The 19401-nt window shown below is 36.5% G+C and overlaps 1 protein-coding gene across 2 annotated transcripts; it reads right to left on the bottom strand.

Annotated features, from left to right (window-relative positions):
• Positions 1–278: 278 nt before the first annotated feature.
• Positions 279–7522, bottom strand: ODAM (odontogenic, ameloblast associated). 2 transcript variants are annotated; one of them, XM_070372965.1, is made up of 10 exons: positions 7472–7522; positions 7342–7383; positions 6786–6833; positions 6014–6247; positions 5539–5583; positions 3506–3610; positions 2616–2663; positions 1726–1801; positions 549–703; positions 279–308 (listed from the first exon to the last, which is right to left on the bottom strand). In XM_070372965.1, exons 1-10 carry the CDS (start codon positions 7520–7522, stop codon positions 279–281), a joined length of 834 nt encoding a protein of 277 aa, XP_070229066.1. The 2 variants fall into 2 exon arrangements, with proteins under 2 accessions (XP_070229066.1, XP_070229067.1); XM_070372966.1 differs by lacking the exon at positions 2616–2663.
• Between the last annotated feature and the right edge of the window lie 11879 nt (positions 7523–19401).

Genomic DNA, 19401 nt, shown 5'->3' with positions numbered 1-19401 from the left:
CTATTTGTGTTCTCAGAGTTTATGAAAAGTTTATGGCGTAGACAGACACGAGCCTCAAAAATTTATTTTGACTAAAAAATTTGCTAGTAAAATTGCTCATAATTATTGTTAGCTTTGTAGGAATATATAAGCATTAACGTTTTTTTTTTTTTTCATTTTGGTATATACCTTTAGTTATTCTTACAATTTTTTTCTTTTAATTTAGGATATGTCATGGAACGTAAGGCATGCCTCTTGGCAAATACCTACCCTAAACACTGAATGATTAGGACAACATCTTATGGTTCCTTCAGGCTATCAGTCTTGGCCTAGTGAGAAAAAATATGCATAAGAAGCTTTTATTAAATAAAAATTAAATTAGATTCTGATTGATTATCTGAAAGAAATTATTGGTCTTCTTATTCAAGGTTAAGACCATATATTCTACTGTATCTTAACATTGTCATGATTTACATAACTAAGTCCTATAAATCAAGCATGAACTTTATTTTTATACTTTCTATTTAGAGACCCATTTCTTTCATAAAAAGAATCTTTGATTACTTTACCTTCTTTTCCGTTAGCTCTGTGGTAATAATTGGGTCCACAGCAGAAGTAAAAAAAATTGTTGTGCTGGGTTTTTGTGAAGTTGAAGGAATGAAAATTCCTGCATTTGTGTGCTGAAAATTTATCATTTCTTTTTGTAAATATGGTGACACTTCTGCTGGCTATAAGGGTGAGAAAGAAAAGTGACTACAAGTTCAAACACAAGGTCAAAATTGGGAAGAATATAAAGCAGTAGGATTAAGATGTAAAGCAAGGATTTTATTTGAGAGGTAAATACTTTATTAGTTTTCTAGACTAAAATCTATCCTTTAGAAAGAGTATGCATATATGCCAACAAACACAGATGTCTTTTAATACCTGACTTTAAATGAGTGTACCTGGGCTCCAAAATCACTGCAGATGGTGACTGCAGCCATGAAATTAAAAGATGCTTACTCCTTGAAAGGAAAGTTATGACCAACCTGGATAGCATATTCAAAAGCAGAGACATTACTTTGCCAACAAAGGTCCGTCTAGTCAAGGCTATGGTTTTTCCTGTGGTCATGTATGGATGTGAGAGTTGGACTGTGAAGAAAGCTGAGTGCCGAAGAACTGATGCTTTTGAACTGTGGTGTTGGAGAAGACTCTTGAGAGTCCCTTGGACTGCAAGGAGATCCAACCAGTCCATTCTGAAGGAGATCAGCCCTGGGATTTCTTTGGAAGGAATGATACTAAAGCTGAAACTCCAGTACTTTGGCCACCTCATGCAAAGAGTTGACTCATTGGAAAAGACTCTGATGCTGGGAGGGATTGGGGGCAGGAGGAGAAGGTGATGACAGAGGATGAGATGGCTGGATGGCATCACTGACTCGATGGACGTGAATCTAAGTGAACTCCGGGAGTTGGTGATGGATGGGGAGGCCAGACATGCTGCAATTCATGGGGTCTCAAAGAGTCGGACATGACTGAGCGACTGAACTGAACTGAACTGCTGGAGAGTATCTGGCATGTATTAGCTCCTCAGTAAATATTTGATGAACTGAGTGAATTGAATCTTGTGTGGCAAAAGATTACAGGGTGAAGGAGTAATAATTGTTGATGGAATAATAATAACAGTATCATTAAAATGCACAATAGTGGAAGGAGCTGTAGGCTGTCAGTTGCTGATTTCCAGGAACTATCAAAGTGTGGTAAGGAAACTTACCATTGCAGCAATTTCAGGAGCTGTGCCTAGGAAGGGATCAAAGACTGGTTGCTGCTGTTCTACTGGCATAACCTTAAAAGTTGCAAAGTTTAAAATGGTATAAATTAATAATCCTTAAAACATTTATCTTGCACCTAAGGCAGTTATACCCTTCTCAACTTCAATTAGTTTCTTAAAAACAAAAATCATAGTTTGGTTTTGAGAAAGAGAAAAGCAACTCCTGACACTGAGAAACTGGCCTAACACAATAGCTCTGCTGCAGTGTTTGCAGGAGCTGGCCTGACATTCTCTGCTGGACGCTGGTGTTCTCCTGTTGTACCTTAACAATCCTACAGAATACCAATATCAGGCAAGATCACTTCTGAACATGATGAAGTGAAATCAAAAAAACAGCACTTGGTAATCTTGCCCACAGCAAGGTCCCTGTGCAAGGCATGAAAATATCAGGCATCCTTAGGTCCTGGATAATCTGAAGAATTTCTGTTTTTTTACCGATCATGGTCTTTGTCTCACTCCATTAAGTTACCCAGTCATAGAACTACCCCCAGACTTGAGATTCTTTACCATCTGAGCCACCAGGGAAGCCCAGTTCTTGAGAACTCCCAATCAAAAGTAATGTGACTACTTGAACTCTCCCCCAAATCACCTGACACAAGACCAGACCCTGTGAGAAGTCATTCCAACCCTTTCTGTTAAGACCCTCCACAGTTCCTCATGGTGTGTGTCCTCCCCTGCTGCAGTCAGTGGATAAATCCAATTTTGTCCAACTAGTGGTGTGTGCCTGGTGGGTTTCTGACTAAAGGTCACTGGTAGATTTAATAGTTTATTTAGCAAGTAGTTTCAAAAGTTAGTTTTTCTTTTTTTAATGAAAAATACATTTACTTACAGGTTCTACTTGTTGTGGAATATATCCAAATTCAGTATAGAATGGCATCTGTTAGAATTAAAAAAAATGTGTTAGATCACTCTTATGGTTTTTGTCAAATGCAGTGATAAATTATTAAAATATATGTATATTATATTGTACTAATACTTTTTTTGAAAATTTATATGTTCTAGGTGGTAAAAATAATTGTTAAATTACCAACCATCCTTTTAACAGCATATGATTTCTAGGTTAAAACTCTCTCTTTAAATTAGTATGACTTAATTGGAAGTATTATTACCAGTCATTGAAGCATAATTTTCAGTTTTCTCTAATTGATTTGATAAGTTTTAAGTGATGATAAATTAAAAATCTAATTTGCACTCTAACTAAAAGTAATCTAGTTATGTATGAGCCATCTAAATTTATATTAAAAGTTTACTATTTTACTGAAGGTCCACAAAACTCAGTATTACATTACTTAATTGTATCTCATTGCTTTCCACATGACTCAGTGGTAAAGAATCTGCCTGCTAATGCAGGAAACCATGGGTTCAATCTCTGGGTTGGGAAGATCCCTTGGAGAAGGAAATGGCAACCCACTCCACTATTCTTGCTTGGGAAATCCCATGGACAGAGGAGCCTGGCATGTCACAGTCAATGGGGTTGCAAAAGAGTTGGACACAACTTAGCCACTAAACAACAGCAACAATTCTTTCAAAATTCAATCTTGGAGTATATTTCCAAATTAGTGTTATGTTAAAAGAAAGCAGTATATCCTTTGATGACCATCAGTTCAAGCCATTGAGTTTTTGCACTAGGTATAAATCAGATATTCTCTTTTAAAATTTACCTTTTCTTCTTTATCCTTAGATGGAACTAGTTAAATTAAAATCAAACGCTTGTAGTACCTGCTCCTCAAATAGCTGCTCTCTTGTTTGCGGCGGTGACTGTGCGACTGTTTGTTGAGGCTGTTCCCAGGGTAGGAACATGTAAACTGGGTAGTACTGAAGCATCTATTGTAAATAGAAAAGTACAGAAGAGCTTCCTTCAGATCAGTGCAGACTTTAAAAAAATTCTATTATCAATATTGTTTTAAAGCTGATTTGTCTTTAGCGATTTTGTGAACAAAAGAACACATAAAGCAGTCCTTCCCAAACTTTAGAAAAAACGTGTATTGCACAGGACACTGGGCTTTGTTTTAAGGTTGCTTGGTCAAACACATTAGGAAGTGGTGAATTCAACTAATAACAGACTTCTTAAAAGGGTACCTGGAACTTTATATATAAGCTTTATATATAAATTACTTTGCAAATATCTAAGAAGATAGCCTATGCAGCATTTTCCATATATATTTTTTGACTCTTCATTCTGCAGGATGTGGTATTAGACACTCTACCGTGATGAATGAATTGTTCAGAAATGCATTGCCTTTAGTAATTGTCATTTTATTGAAACAACCCAGGTGCATTATAAGATATTTGGAAAATCTAGAAATAGACGAGGAAAAAAATAGGAGCACCTGCAGTTTTACCACTCACATCATCATGTATTGGTTTCCACTTAAGTCTGTGTGTCTGTATATGTGTTTATAGAAAATTGTGATCATTGTACACCTATAGAGTTTTGTCTCCTGTTATTTAATAAGAGCGCTTAATGGAAACGAGTTAAGAAAAACAGTAACTATGGTTTGAGAAGAGGTATATATTTTGTATCAGATCAGATCAGATCAGTCGCTCAGTCGTGTCCGACTCTTTGCGACCCCATGAATCGCAGCACGCCAGGCCTCCCTGTCCATCACCAACTCCCGGAGTTCACTGAGACTCACGTCCATCGAGTCAGTGATGCCATCCAGCCAGTGGCTTTTAACTCTGACTAAGAGTCAAAAACACCAGTTGAACATTTTAACAGATAGTCATATTTAAGATCTCCTCATGGGGTTTTGATTCATGAGGTGTGGGCAGGGTCCAGGTGTCTGTAATTTTCAATGTTATCACCAGAGATTCTAATGCAAAGCCATAACAGTGAGTCACTGATTTAGTGGTTAAAGGAAGGGTGAAGAATTAGATTCTGACTCAGCTATTTATTTTCATTAGAATTGGGAACTTAATCTCATAAAGACCTAGTTTTTTGATCCTAAAATGAAGTAATTCTACTTGTCAGGTATCTAATTCTCTAACTGGTATGAAACAGAATGAGATAATGTCTAGAGGTAATGTTTGTTTTATAATAGGAGTGGACAAAATTACATAATTATTGCACTAAAGCCAGGTGTCTAACTTTTTACAAAATTGTCAACATTCTTCTGGTGAATAATATAATCTATCCATATTCATATTTCTTTGAATGCAGGCTATTATATTAACACTGAGAGGGTTTTCTATGTTAATGTTTTACTAATTTGCTTTCTTTTCTTTAAAGATTCTGCTATTTAATGGAAATCACCACAATTTGACTGTAATATGGAGTTAAACTGAAAATATCCAAGAACCTGGAAATGTTTAGAGCATAACTCAAAAAAACCTCTCTCTACATCATATGATATTTCATCAGATTAATGCATCTTTCTCTGAACCAAAATTTAGGGTTGGCCAAAGTCAATCTATGGTATTTCTCCAGAGTTGTTATCAAATGCTAGCATTTTTGGTGGAAAGAGAACACAACCTAAGGCTTAGTGAGTTCCATAACTCCCAACACAGCCATGTCCTGGTAACTCTGGGGTCCTGGAGACTCCCAGCTTGCCTTTCTTTTAAAGCTGTTTAGTGAGCCTAACATTAACAAACTGCTGCAGAGCCCAGCAGGGGTAGTACCCAGACAGTAATAGCATTGCATGAACTTTATAGCCCTGCCATAGGAGTCAGAGCTACAAATATAGAAGAAAATGTTCAATGTAGAGAGTATGCAGCCATCTCTGTACAGGAGTGGTGGCCTTCCTTTCACTTACCTGTGCTTGCTCTTGAGGCATTTTGAAGAACACAGAGGGCATAACCTGCCAAAAAGGAATTATGAAAAAGTTACGCTTGACTTTTTAAAATTCCAGTGCTGATTTCTTTAGACCTAAGCGTATAAATGTAAAATGTATATTAGCAGACTTCTAGGATGAAAAAAGATCATCTACTATATGTACCAGCACTAATACAAATCATCCTTTTATTGAAGATGAAATTTCCCTAATTATCCTGTCCAAGATATGTTTTCACACTTTCAATTCATGACTGTGATCCTGGAAGAGCTGATTTATATGGCATTTTTCATGTCAAAAATCAGAAGTACAAGGAAGTACTTCCAGTGATGGTAGAAACACATTAGAGAAGCAATTCTTGCTCAGGAAACGCTTGTCTTATTTCAAAACTGATTCATATTCATTTTCACAAACCATGTGCATTATATTTCCTTTAGTTAGACGAGGCTGGACTTACATTCTTAGGGCCCCGTTGGGTCTGCTGTGGCGTCTGAGGCTGTGAGGGGTCCAGCTGTCCTGCCTGGGTTCCTTGGGCAAAACTGACCTGTCCTGGGACGAATATCTGATTTGGGACCAGTCCAGCAAACCACTCGCGAGTTGATAAAGAGAATGGGGAGAGTCCTGGAACTTGGTTCTGCTGCTGCTGTTGTAGAATTCCAGGGAAAGGAGGAATCCATGGATTAAATGGGCCCTGGGAAGACACAAGAGACAGAAAGGAAGCATTTCTCTTTCATTTAGAAAAGAATTAAAAGTCAGTCCCGAGTGAGAAAGAAGCAAATGTAAAACAGTTTCCATATTCTATTGCTGCATTATAAAAAAGGACAGCATCTTGGCACATTATGAATCAGGCAAATAGCATGAACAGTGGTAAATTCCCAATGATTGTGATGACAAATATGAATGAGGTGGATAAATGGTACAGAGTCGGCAGTTGCCAGACTGGTTTCAATACATAGATATATTTACCTATTAGCTGTGTATGACTTTTCATAAAATGATTAATTTAACTATCTCATAGTTGAGAGCATTTGTGCCTGAAAATGTTCATTTGATTACAGCTTTTACTTTGGCCTTCGAATAAATGGAAATTAAAACATATGTGAAAAATTAGTAACTTTAAAAGTTAAGATTTCAGAAATAGAATCAGAAAACATTTTGTTCTCCTACTAAGTGCCACAGGAAAAGAGCGGTAGGAAATATTCTTGAAATAATTATTGGGGTAGGGATACCTGAAGCTGTAGTGGTCGAAGCTGAGCATTATTAAGATTCAGAAGCAACTAGGAAAGGAAAAATAATATGAAAACAAGATTACTACACATGTTAAAACTATTTAGAATAAAATTTACTACAAATTCTGTACAGTCAAATACTGTACAACTCAGTTCCTGTTAGAGGTGAGATGTTTTCTCACTAAGCTTGAACTAAATCATGGTGATTAGAGGTTAGGATTTAATTACCTCTCCTCTGCTGTGTGCGAGATTGCACAGCTGTACCCCATTCCAGTGGTATAGTCAGTCATTTTATGCTCTTAAACACCTATATCCACCCTGTTAAGTGCTATTAGAGCAAAAAGGTATACAAGAATCTGCTTCTGCCTTTAAAGAATTTGCAATCAAATAAGGGAGGCAAAGTAGTATTCTAGAAACAACCTCATATGCAAAACAAACATAAACATTGGGAATGCATTTAGCTACAGTTAGTGGGTAGAACTGCAGGATAAATCAACAAGAAGGCTTTTATCGTCCTGCTGTAACTGGGGATATTGTTTTAAATATTTAAACTAACCTCATTGCTGTTGCTTGCAGACATAAGGTGCTGTGGAATAAGCTAAACAAACAAAAAAATAGAAACAGTGAAAGAGGGATTTGTTATGGGTTTCACACAATGATCTCAATTTTATCACGAAATCACTCACGGGGGCTGACATTGTGGCTCCCAGTATGCCGAGAAGAATTAGAGTTCTCATTTTCAGATGAAATATCTAGAAAATACATTGTGAAACTTAGCTGTAAAAAGACTGTCTATGTAAAAATCATGATAACATAATTAGCCAGTATTGTTCAATCAGAAGTGTAGTTGGGTGAATTCCACAGTATTTACCTATGTCTTAGGATTTAAAATTAAAAAGTACATTTATAAGTATCTGTAACAGAATTCATCCTTTTTCTCAGAGCAGTTTTTTTAAAAAACCAAAATTGTTTGCTTGTCCTTTTAGCTTTCCCTAAATGACTCATTTAGTAGCATATGATCTAGTTGGAATTTATGAGCAAGAAGGACTCATTTCTTGTACTGTTCTACATCGTAGGGAATGGTTGTTTAGGTCCATGGCGGAGGTCAATGAACTCGGTCTTAATTATGAAAACAATTTTATTGTCTATTTAATGTGGTAAGAGTACTACAGTAAAGATCTAACAATAGCAGTTCAGTACCAGGAAGTTTCTAGGTAAAATTTTAATAACATTAAAATATATTAAAATAAAGCAACTGAGTCAAAATTTTCTAATTCAAAGAAAGAGGTTATAAAATTAAGCTGTAATATTGATTTATAGTATAATCTGTGGAAATATATTACCTCTTGTCCTCCAGATGCAAAAACTCTTGCTATAGTTCAAATGATTGTCCTGTACAAGCATTTAGAGTCATCTTGGTAGTTTGTCCTGCAGAACTGACTGATTTGTGTTTATAAAATTATGAAAGCAAAGATTTGATGTCTTACCTCACTCCTTTACTTATGAAGAGAAATCTAGACTCATTGAAGGCTTGTGTCCTTTTTAATCCTTCAAGTCTGCTGCTTGGAGCTTCTCCTAAATTTTAAAGTCCCGTCATTAGAAAAGGGGGACCAATCATTGTTCAAAAGGACCGGTGATTCAGTGGGTTTCAGACAATGGCTTAGCTAATAACCCCCTTCCTAATCATCTAGGTGGTATATGGATTCCCACAGTTTTAGTAATGGCATTAAATTATCCTTAGAAAATTTTCCCTGTGATCATTCCCGGCTTTTGCTTTGGTTATGACTAATTTTTCCAGAATAATAATTTTTCTCTGCTCCTTCTTTTACCATCCTTAAAATGGACACCTTAATAGAGTAACTTTAAAAGATTTTATTCAAGGATTATTGAGTGATTAGTTCTATTTCAAGGGTGAAATACAAAATTTTTAAACAAAGGACTAGATCTAAAAGAAAAAAAAATTCAAAATCTGTTTAGGAGAGGTAAAGATTCTTTGATTATTAAATTCTGGACTGGGTAAAAATGAGCTATTTAGGTTCAATCTTGAAAACACCAGTGTATCTCCTTCTAGCTAATAATAAAATCCTTAAAAAGATTGCTAAACCTCTGTGAATCTATGACATATGTTTTTTGGATATATGCTGCTTGGGATTACATAATTTAATAAATATGAAGCATAATTGCCTACATTTTAGAAATGATGGAAAGTGAATATTTTGTGTTTTAAAACATTTCTTGTTGCTAAATATGATTTTAATATTCAAAATACAACTATTACTTTCTGCACTCATTGTTATTTATATTTTCTTCATAAAGCAAATTTTGTGTTTGTCTTATTTTCCTTTGTTGTTAATATTGACCCTGCTCTAATGAATAGTTAGGATCACAAATGTGATAATATATTAACAGTGAATTTCCATTGTGCAAGAGTTCTTTAACTAATTTAATCTTGAAAACTAATGGAAGCCTTACCATGTAGAAAACAAATTTATTGCTTTTCAATGAATTTGGCTTTCTTAGTAGAAAGAGACCCTTAGAACTTGAATGACTCATTAACACTAAAATGATCATTCCATTTGCTATCTAGCCAAAAAAAACTATAGGGACAAAAATAAATAAAGACAACAAGACCCCTCTTCACTAAAGGAGAGAAGCTTCTACAAGGATTGTATTTATATCAATTAGACAGGAACCTTCCTAAGATTTAGAAGAGTTATCTTTTTAGGTTAGCTAAATAGCTGGACCACCCCAGATGTTGATGCAGATCTTACTAGAGCCAAGTGGTTCTATAACTTAGCCAATTGTTACCTGGACCAGTAGACTGGCTGAATGGGTGAATTAGGTTGATGGCTCTAAATTGCCTGATGATATATTTACAATGATTTGACCTTAGTTTGTTCTGAATATTGTCAAATTGAATTTAGTAAACCATAAGCTCTCAATCTCCTGAGATTCACTATTGCATCCATTGAACAGGGTCTTAGGCAGCTAACCCCACAACTGAGCCGGCAAGTTGTCAGAGCTAAACATGGAGAAAGTTAGGACCTATGTTGTATGTGCATGTGTGATCAGTCGTGTCCAACTCTTTGTGGCCCTGTAGACTGTAGCCCTCCAGGCTCCTCTGACCATGGAGTTTTCCAGGCAAGAATACTGGAATGGGTCGCCATTTCCTCCTCCAGGGGATCTTCCTGACTCAGGGATAGAACCCTCATCTCTTTTGCCTCCTGCATTGGCAGAGGGTTCCTTACCGCTAGTGTCACCTGTATTACAGAGCCAAAATAGAGTCAATGTGAACACTATTACCCTGATGATGAACAGTTTTGCCTAACTGCATTTCTTAAATCTGAAATTAGTTGGGAGGAGATTTCTGTTACTGTTTTATTTTTGCTTTATTTTTCCATTACTTGAATATTTTAAAGAAAAGCAGTTGAAACTCTCCAGTTACGCAGCAAGTTGAATTGGGAGAAAGGTAAGGCTGTGCCCTCCTGTGTGATAGCTTTCAATTCCTAAGTCACCAGAGGAAAGTTGCCTCTGAGTAGGAAGGAAGGTAGCCAGGGGCTCTAGTTTAATTCTGAAAACATTGTAGTATGAATAGTGTCTGTGTCTGTTTCTCTCACCCATCTGTGTTAAACTTATTAATTTCTCAATTGCTTGTCAGTCATCCAGTGGGTATTCCATTGGCTCTTGTTAAATAAATGGGTTCCTTCATTCAGGGGAGAAAAAGGTGACCCAGACCCAGAGCCCTGTCAGTCTGTATGGATTAAGGTGCAGGGACATTAAGCAGAGGAAGCTGAAGATGAGGAAATCCTGGACCAGGTAGTGTCACTGTGACTTCATTATTTTGTTTTAGTTCAATTACCAGAACACCAGACATCCCTTTATTCAAATAAAAGTACAAAAACATATATCATCGCCAAGTACATTTGACTGTTGGATTATGTACCATTGAAATTGTCCGTATCTTTTCTTCCTGTAACATAAATGATGAATCAGAAACAACAATGGCTTTTAAGTTAGCCATTCCAAAATGTTATCTCTGCTTTTGTTGCTGAGCTATTCTGAAAATCAGTTAAGAAGTTTATGGGAACCATTATGAAGTAGATTCTATGGATCAGGAGAATTAAATTTGAATTTTAGCACTGCTTATAATAAAAATAAATTTCTTGCTTATGAATTATATTTTCCCAGGAACTTCTATTTAGGCATCAAGGTAGGCAGGACAGATACATCACTGCCACGTTTCATTGAGAAAGCTGAGCTACAGAAGGTTCAGTGACTTCTTCCTTTCATTTTTCATATGACAGATACTCATTGTGCACCTTCTATAGTTTGTGTCCTTGCCAGACACTGAGAAATTAGTATTAATAGAACAGAAATTATTTCTGCCTTCACATAAATTACTCTCTCTTCCACTGTCAAAAACGCACCACAGTTGTGGCTACTTTTCAGGTCTTTTGATTCTTAACCAAGCAGCCTTTCTAAAGCATCAAGCTGTCTAACCAGAGAAGAGAGAGACAGAGCACAATTCCAAAGATAATTAGCAGATAAAAATAATAAGTGATAAAAGTGAATATTTTCATATAGTGCCAGACTTGAACAATAAGTTTCATCTCAATGAAGGCAGTAGGTTTTGTGGTGCTAACAATTATTTCAAGATAAATGAATTGTGTAGTAAATTCAGAGAATAAGCAAGCTCTTAATCAAATCTCTTCTATCAATCATGTTTACTTTTATATGATATGAGACTTTACTAAACACCTCCTTCTGGTTAGTAATACACTACTGGATAGTGAGGATTACATGTCCACTGTGGCCCCGGCTTCACTATATGAGTCTAATTTTATTATATTTAAGATTGGTAGATATGTGCATGTGAATTACAACTATAAAGTATAATTTCTGGGAGCAGTTTTGTTCAGGAATAGATGGTAAGAAAAGTAATCCACACTTCTTCCTCTCACAAAAGGACCCATGAGTTTCAGAGTAATTGAGAAGCCAGCCCACAGTGAAGCTCGGGCTACAGAATGGCTACTGCCTGGGATTCCCTGCATTGGGGCTTGCAGATTGTGCAGTGGAAGCACAGCCCTGCAATGCAGCCCATGCTGGTCTGGGCATAATCAGCATCCACTTTCTCTGAAAATCACTTCTTTTGGCTCCTGACTTGAACCGCTTTCTTTTTCTACTGAACCTTTATAGTATTTAGTCGTGTCCTCTGCTCTCTTTCTGAATACAGAAACCTGTATCTACTTGTTCTGTTTGAACTCTCCGTCATGAGAGTTTGGCCCGAACCTGGTTTCTGTTCTGTAACCTCCCAGAAACAAATATGTCCATTTTAATCAAAACCTTATAGCTCTAGTCATTTTAAAAAAGGAAAATTTTATTTATTTTGTTTTTGGCCACACTGGGTCTTCGTTGCTGCGCGTGGGCTTTCTCTAGTCGCAGAGAGCAGGGGCTACTCTTCATGGTGGTGTGTGGGCTTCTCATGCGGTGGCCTCTCTTTGCTGTGGAGCGCAGGCTCAAGGCACACGGGCTTCAGCAGTAGCGGCGCACAAACTGAGTTGCCCTGGGGCATGTGGACTCTTCTTGGACCAGGGATCCAACCTGTGTTCCCTGCATTGACAGGCATATTCTTTACCACTGGATCACCAGGGAAGTCCAAAATCTTACAGTTCTAGTAACTTGTTTTAAAATTAGTTTCTTTGGTTGATTTCTTGCTTTCTCCTTTTCAGACATTTAGTCAAGTCCATGCTGTGGTCATCCCTCTCCTATGAGTGTTCCATCAAGGGAAGCTAGCAGCCCGGGCCAGTCTGCCATAGTTCTCCCACAGAATTCTGTGACTTGTCTTATTTTCCATTTTGTTACATTAAAAGTTGATCTCAACAAAAATTTTATGCATTCTGATAGCAGTGATATTTTATCGCTCAAAATATTAGCTACCTTTTCTTCCCTTCTCCTCTTTCCTCCTTGCCTTCTTCCATCTATTTATTCTTTTCCTTTCTTTATCTCTTACTCTATTTCTCTTTCTTTGTCCAAATAACCAGGTTTATAAAGCCCTCAATAATCTGACACTTGTTTTATTCTCTCTTCATTGCTTCTCACTTGGTTCCTTACTGACCAGGCTCCAACCACACCAGCTTTCTTTCTGAATATTTAACATGCTAAATTTATTCCTGCCTTGAGGCCTTTGTATTTGTTCTCTAAGCCCAGGATGCCCTTTGATTACTGAGAGGCTGACGCCCTCTTGTCATTCAGTTTAGGAATCACCCCACAAATGGATGTTCCCAGAGTTACCCAATCTAGATCAGTCACCTCTATTATATCTCTCTATTTAAATTGTCTGCAAAGCATGCACCACTGTCTCATAACTGGTACATTTGATTATTTGGTTATTTATTCTTTTCAGTGTTAATCATAAACATTTATTTTTACTTTTTAGTTTCTATTGCCAGACTATAATTTCATTAGAGCAGAATCTTATTTTGTTTACTTCCTTATCCTCAGTGCCTCGAATGGTGCCTGGCGCATATTAGGCTTTTGAATATTTGTTGAATAATTGCATGATGACTGTTCTGACTCTGAAATCTAAAAGACACAGTTTAACACAATGAGACTAAGTGCTTCCTAGCAGCACTAACAAATATTAAAATTCACTGAAATGTTTGAAGATAGGACATTATATTTTTTAATGTATTGTTTACTCTTCTTTTTAAAAATTCATTCTGTCACAGGAATATTATGATATAACAAAATTGTTAATGCACTGTTTTTTACATTCCAAACAAAAAGTACATATCTAGCTTAGTTATATAACTCTTTATAATAGAATCTGTTACTTCATTTCTGGCAAACTTACACATGTGAAGAATTTGGTAGAAAGAAGTGGTCATGTGTAATTATGTGTTTCTTCATTTGTAATGTCTTAACCCATGACTTAGCAGTCTTAGAAATGTCTGCTTTTTTTCTGCTTGCTATTTCAACAGTGAAGGAGCAACTTATATTTGTTGCTTGGAAAATAAGACTGAGTATCAAATCTGATTATGCAGTCAAGGACAGAAACGGGAGTTAGATTGGTGGAGAGCAGGATCATAAACAGGAAAAAAATCAGTATGAAGTTTACAGAAAACAATACTATGAATGAGAATTCTGTGCTGGAGGTCAGTCAGTGTTACAAGCTTAGATGACGGAGATGAATATGAATCAAAGTACTACTAGATTTTAACTTGTCATCCTGCTTCACCTTGGGGATACTTCTGTCCAAATTTCTGGCATTGATCAGTTGGTCACCCATATTCACATCATTCTGTCTTCTGGAGTTAGTGATAGGAGAAAAGTCATCTGTAGTTTGAACTCTTCCTTTTCAGAATTCTGTGTTAGTCTCTGTAGTGAAGCTCCTGTGCGCCAACCAGAGCCCCACTCAGGAATGGGGGACTTTTCACTTCAGCTGCAGGCAGCGCTGCCAGACAACAACCTCTTCAGAATTTGCCTCACCTCCCTCCTTCCAGAGTATTTCCCATCCCCTTGCTAACAAACAGCATCTAACTAATCCACTGGAGGCCAAGCCTCTCATCATCCTAGCTCCAGAATCCCATGGGATTGATTGAAGCCTTTGTTGACTGCACAGCAGCTTGATCTCCCTTTGTCTGTTCCTGCTTCTTTTAACTCCAAGGGTCTTTAATACATTTCCTGTATGTTAATCTCCACCTCAGTCTGCTTCCTGGAGATCTTGACTGGAGATAGTCACTAAGGCTTTGGTCATAAGAATATTAGCTCTGGATGACCTGTTATAAAGATTTGATCACGGTGCACCAAATGTTAATCATTTCTCATCAGTTAGCCAGCTCTGAATCATTGCAGAGATTATTTCTGAGAAATAGACTGTAACTCACTAGTCTCATTTATCGTGTGTTGAACTGTGAATGCTCATTCTATGCCTTGGCCATAGTTTAATACCCCAAAACTAAACTTCTCGTTAGACTTGCTACTATTACATATTTTAGCAATTAGATGTATACTGAATAAGAACCAATATTATCTGATATAATGGGTCATGAAATGATTAAACAAGAAAACCCTAACACGCTGCATATAAAGTCCATGTTGGAAAATTATGGCTGGTTATTCTTGTCATAGAATGGTTGATAAAACTTGCCTCCCACTACATGACTGCAACACATTTCTGACCAAGTTTCAGAGGGAGAGAGGGAACAGAGATCTCACTAGGCTAAGAATCACCTGGCAGTTTTGTGGAGTATATGCCAGAAAGCTTAGCACACATACTTTTGTGAAGTACCAAGTTAGAACCAGGAAAATCCAGGGCTACAGAAATTCAGTTTCCAAAAACTCCTACAAAACTTCCTAGTCTATTGCATTCATTCATAACCAATTTTTAACTTGTCTGCATCTCAAAGAGAGGCTTTATAAAGATTGAGATTAAGAACATGGACTTGAGTCCTTTTGCCTGGCTCTGTCAGCTATAAGCCTTTGAATTATGGTGAAATTTTAACTTCTCTGAGGCTCAGTTTAACCTTTCTGCAAAATAGGGATAACCTCCTAGAATTGTTGAGATAATCCATGTTCTGTTCATGTAAAAAGTACCCAATGATAGTTAGATTCATCATTGGACAATAGGCATCTTGAGCATCTCCAGGGCATGGCGTGAAATTGACCCAGATTTTTTTGTTGGGTGAATGAAAGAATAATATGAAGAAATATATTTTATTACAAAACCAGCTTGGTAAATGGAATGGCACTTGGTGCAGGAAACTAAAAAGTGAACTGCAAAGAGCCAGTGTGATGTTAGAAACAGAAGATTCACAGAGCACGTGCTTACAGGGAGGTCCCTGAACCAAACTAAGGATATGGATTATCAATCAGTTAGTCTATTATTAAAAATATTTTTGAAAAAGTTTTAAGATATTGATTTCAACATTTTGTTAAGAAACATTCACTTGGTTCTACCAATTCCTCTTTCTCTCAAATTCTAGCCTTTCTTTTAGTCAGTGGTGTGTTAAAAGTCAGTTAACCAGATCTCTGACAAAAAAAAAAAAAAAAAAAAAAAAAAACCTAATTGTGAGTATTTCTCAATTTCCATAGTGTAAATCCTCCCACCAGACCCATTTCAAATTACCAGTTGTTCAATACCTAGGTTTTAAAATTCCTTAAGACTGAATCTCAAGAGGCACACAAAATAATTACTTTGCTTTACCAAAATAATGCTTTCACATAATAGATAATGCTTGAATTTCCCACATATGGTTTTGTTGCCCTGGTCAGTAGTATTTTACATGATGTATCTCACATAACTGTCAATTTATGCTAAGGTTGTAAGTATTTACAGATATGTGAAACTGACATTTGTTTGGTGCCATGTATCAGGTTCTTAGCTGTGTTTTCTGAATACATTTTTTTCCCAATTGATCCTTATAAGAATCTACAAAGTATCATTATCATCACTATATTTGCAATAAAACTGAGGCTCAGATTCTAAGTAATTTGCCCAAGAGGGCATAGTTCATTAATGATAAAATCAAATTTGAACTCAAGTCTTTTCCTAAAGTGAGTATTTATTTCTAAACCATCCTTATATATTTGCCCAAGATGAAGACATTGGACAGTTTTTTCCCCATATAATTTTGAGATACATGAAATAAATTTCATGATGCTTTTGATTAAAATTTCCTTCTCATTATTTGTTGAAAATTCCCCAGGTATGTTGAATAATATAATCCTTGAAATATATTGTTGTAATTAATGTCTCAATTTCTGGATTTTCAGAGGCTTGTCTTAGATCCCTTGGGAATTTTCTAAGCCCGAGATACTAATTTTCAAATTTATTTCTGCTTCTTCAATGGACTGAAGAAACTCATTCTGACATGAGGAAATGTATTCAAGAATATTGCTCCAATATACAGCTTAAGTGCCCTCAGCTGAGATTACAAAACGGGAAGGTCACATAATAACAGTGCTTATTGTTCTGGTCACATTTCAGTAAAGGAAGTTTGATTTTCTCTATTCCTTTTCCAAGAATATCTTCCACCTACAAAAACAATTATTTAAGGCAGCATAAGCCAAGAACAAATAAATCAGTGCCATGGACAACTTTCCTCATCGGAACTGCTTTCAGAAACATAGAAACTCTGTGCAAACACTAATATTGTGTTTTCATAAATATCTGCTTAACTGGATGTTTTAGTAATATTATTTACAAAGAACTCAATCTTCTTTCTGGAATTAAACTCATGACTGTGTTGGATACCTCATCAAATTTCTGAATGTATGTGTTATAATCTCCCAGAGCATATGCTTCCTCTTATATCTCCTCTTTTTCCATATATAAAAGTGTATATCATGCAGGCAAACATTTATTTGCAAACTTCTGTAAAGCATCACAGTCAGCCCCTATTTCTGAATGAGATGTTAATTAGAACAAAAATATTACTAACAGGTAAATTGTGCGGTATTTGACTCGATGGACGTGAGTCTCAGTGAACTCCGGGAGTCGGTGATGGACAGGGAGGCCTGGCGTGCTGTGATTCACGGGGTCGCAAAGAGTCGGACATGACTGAGCGACTGATCTGATCTGATCTGGTCTGATACATAGTGCATATGCATATACATTATTTACATACATCAACTCAATTGGATTAATCATCCTACAGTCTTGAGCTGTAGATATTGATAGTCTCATTTTAAAGCTGGATAAAATATTGATCATTGAGATTCTGAAATCTTCCCAAGGGTATGTGATTGATGAGTTCCAGGGCCAAATCTGAACTGAGATCTATATAGCTCCCAAATACTCTTCTTAACAACTGTACTACACTAAAGCACATAGTTTATTAAAGACTTATTCCAGAATCTTAATGTTTACAGTTTCATATACCTACACATTTAAAAAAATCTCACTTAGTGAATTGAATAGTGTTTTGTTGTGGGTCTAATGGTTATGAATCTACATTTCCACAAATGCATTTTTCTTCTTTTGTATCCATGCATGAGTAGGAGTTGAAGAAATTTAACCTTCATTGATGGGATCACAAAGAGTTGGACATGACTGAGCGCACACACACACACACACACAACCTTCATTGATTATTTATTAATATGTTCCTTTCTGCTGTGGAGACTTCCCTGGTGGCTCAGATGGTAATGAGTCTGCTTGCAATGCAGGAGACCCGGGTTCAATTCCAGGGTTGGGAAGATCCCCTGGAGAAGGAAATGGCAACCCATTCCAGTACTCTTGCCTGGAAAATCCCATGGGCAGAGGAGCCTGGTAGCTACAGTCCATGGGTCACAAAGAGTCAGACACAACTGAGCGACTTCACTTTCTGTGGTGATGCCTATTTTACATTATGGTGAAAAATATCAGTTTCTTAGACTGTCACTTACTAGGCAAAGATGAAAAAATAGTGTCTTTAAGACATTTTCATTAAAAATGGTTGGCATGGAGTGGGAGGTGAGGGGTAGGCTCAAGAGGGAGGGGCCATATGTATACCTATGGCTGATTCATGTTGATGTATGGCAGAAACCAACACAATATTGTAAAGCAATTATCTTCCAATTAAAAATAAATAAACTTTAAAAATGCTACAAAATAAATTTTAAACCTGAAGGTATGAAAGGATGAAAAGGTGTTACCAAGAAACATTTATAAAAGTGTCAACTAATCTCTATAAGAAGACTAAAGCAGTTCATGAATAAACATTATGTAATAATGTGCAAAATGTCTGAGGATGGGTTACCTGTCTAAGCCTGGACTTTGAATAAGTGTTAGTCTGGGTTGAAATGACTCTCCTAAAAACCAGTGTGAATGAAACGACTTGTGGAAAATAATTTTGAGGCAGCATAGCTTCTGCTTGCAAGGACAGCAAGACTAATTACCTGGACACTCCTTCTTCAGTAATTACTCATCCTGATTTCTCTGGGAGTTAATATTCACTGAGCAGTCATGTTAAGTATTTGCCTAGTGAAGTGAAGCAGGCTTATTGAAACAAGCAACTTACATTTGTTCAGGGCCTTCACACAAAGTCTAGATCTAGGAAATCACTGAAAGCTAGAATAAACATGTGATATCTCTATTCTAAGTAGAATTTTGAAAAAAAATTGTCAGGAAATATAGAATTTCTTTATGTTGGATGGTAGAAAAAATTCCTAGTTCTGTATATTTCATAGGTGCTTCAGAGAACTGATTTAGATTTAAAGATTAGATGTACTTTCATATAAAAATACTTTTGGCACAGATGGATACAATTTGAGCCCAGAAATGAATGACTGGAAATCTGGAAATCTGGCCTGGAGCTAATTGTGATATTAAGAAATTCTTGCTAGGAGAATTTCTTAGAAAACATGCGCATTGCCTTTTTCCTTTAAATGTCAGAAGCACCACAGAATTGAAGGACATAGTTTCCTCAGCAACATGTGACGGGTGAGATAGGTAGGATGGTCACAAGATTTCCAGATGTGTAACCACCGAGCAGTGCCAAGTCCAATATAGGCCCTAGAATTTGGCAAAACCCACAGCTGTTTATGAAGTACAATTACAACAAAATTTGTGAGTCCTAAACTATCACTTTTTTTTTTTTTTTGGGTGTTAGTTCTAAAAGGTCTTGTAGGTCTT

Source organism: Bos mutus, chromosome 6 (genome assembly GCF_027580195.1).
Source record: "Bos mutus isolate GX-2022 chromosome 6, NWIPB_WYAK_1.1, whole genome shotgun sequence".
NCBI classification, from domain to species: Eukaryota; Metazoa; Chordata; class Mammalia; order Artiodactyla; family Bovidae; genus Bos; species Bos mutus.
Note: the sequence above shows the minus strand (reverse complement) of the source record. Positions and strands in the feature narration are given on the sequence as shown.

Coding starts and splice junctions, on each gene's coding strand:
- ODAM (XM_070372965.1), bottom strand. CDS start 7,522: ATGAGAACTCTAATTCTTCTCGGCATACTGGGAGCCACAATGTCAGCC. Junction 6,834..7,341: donor CTGCAAGCAACAGCAATGAG/GTTAGTTTAAAT, acceptor TTCCTTTCCTAG/TTGCTTCTGAATCTTAATAA. Junction 6,248..6,785: donor TTCGACCACTACAGCTTCAG/GTATCCCTACCC, acceptor GTGTCTTCCCAG/GGCCCATTTAATCCATGGAT.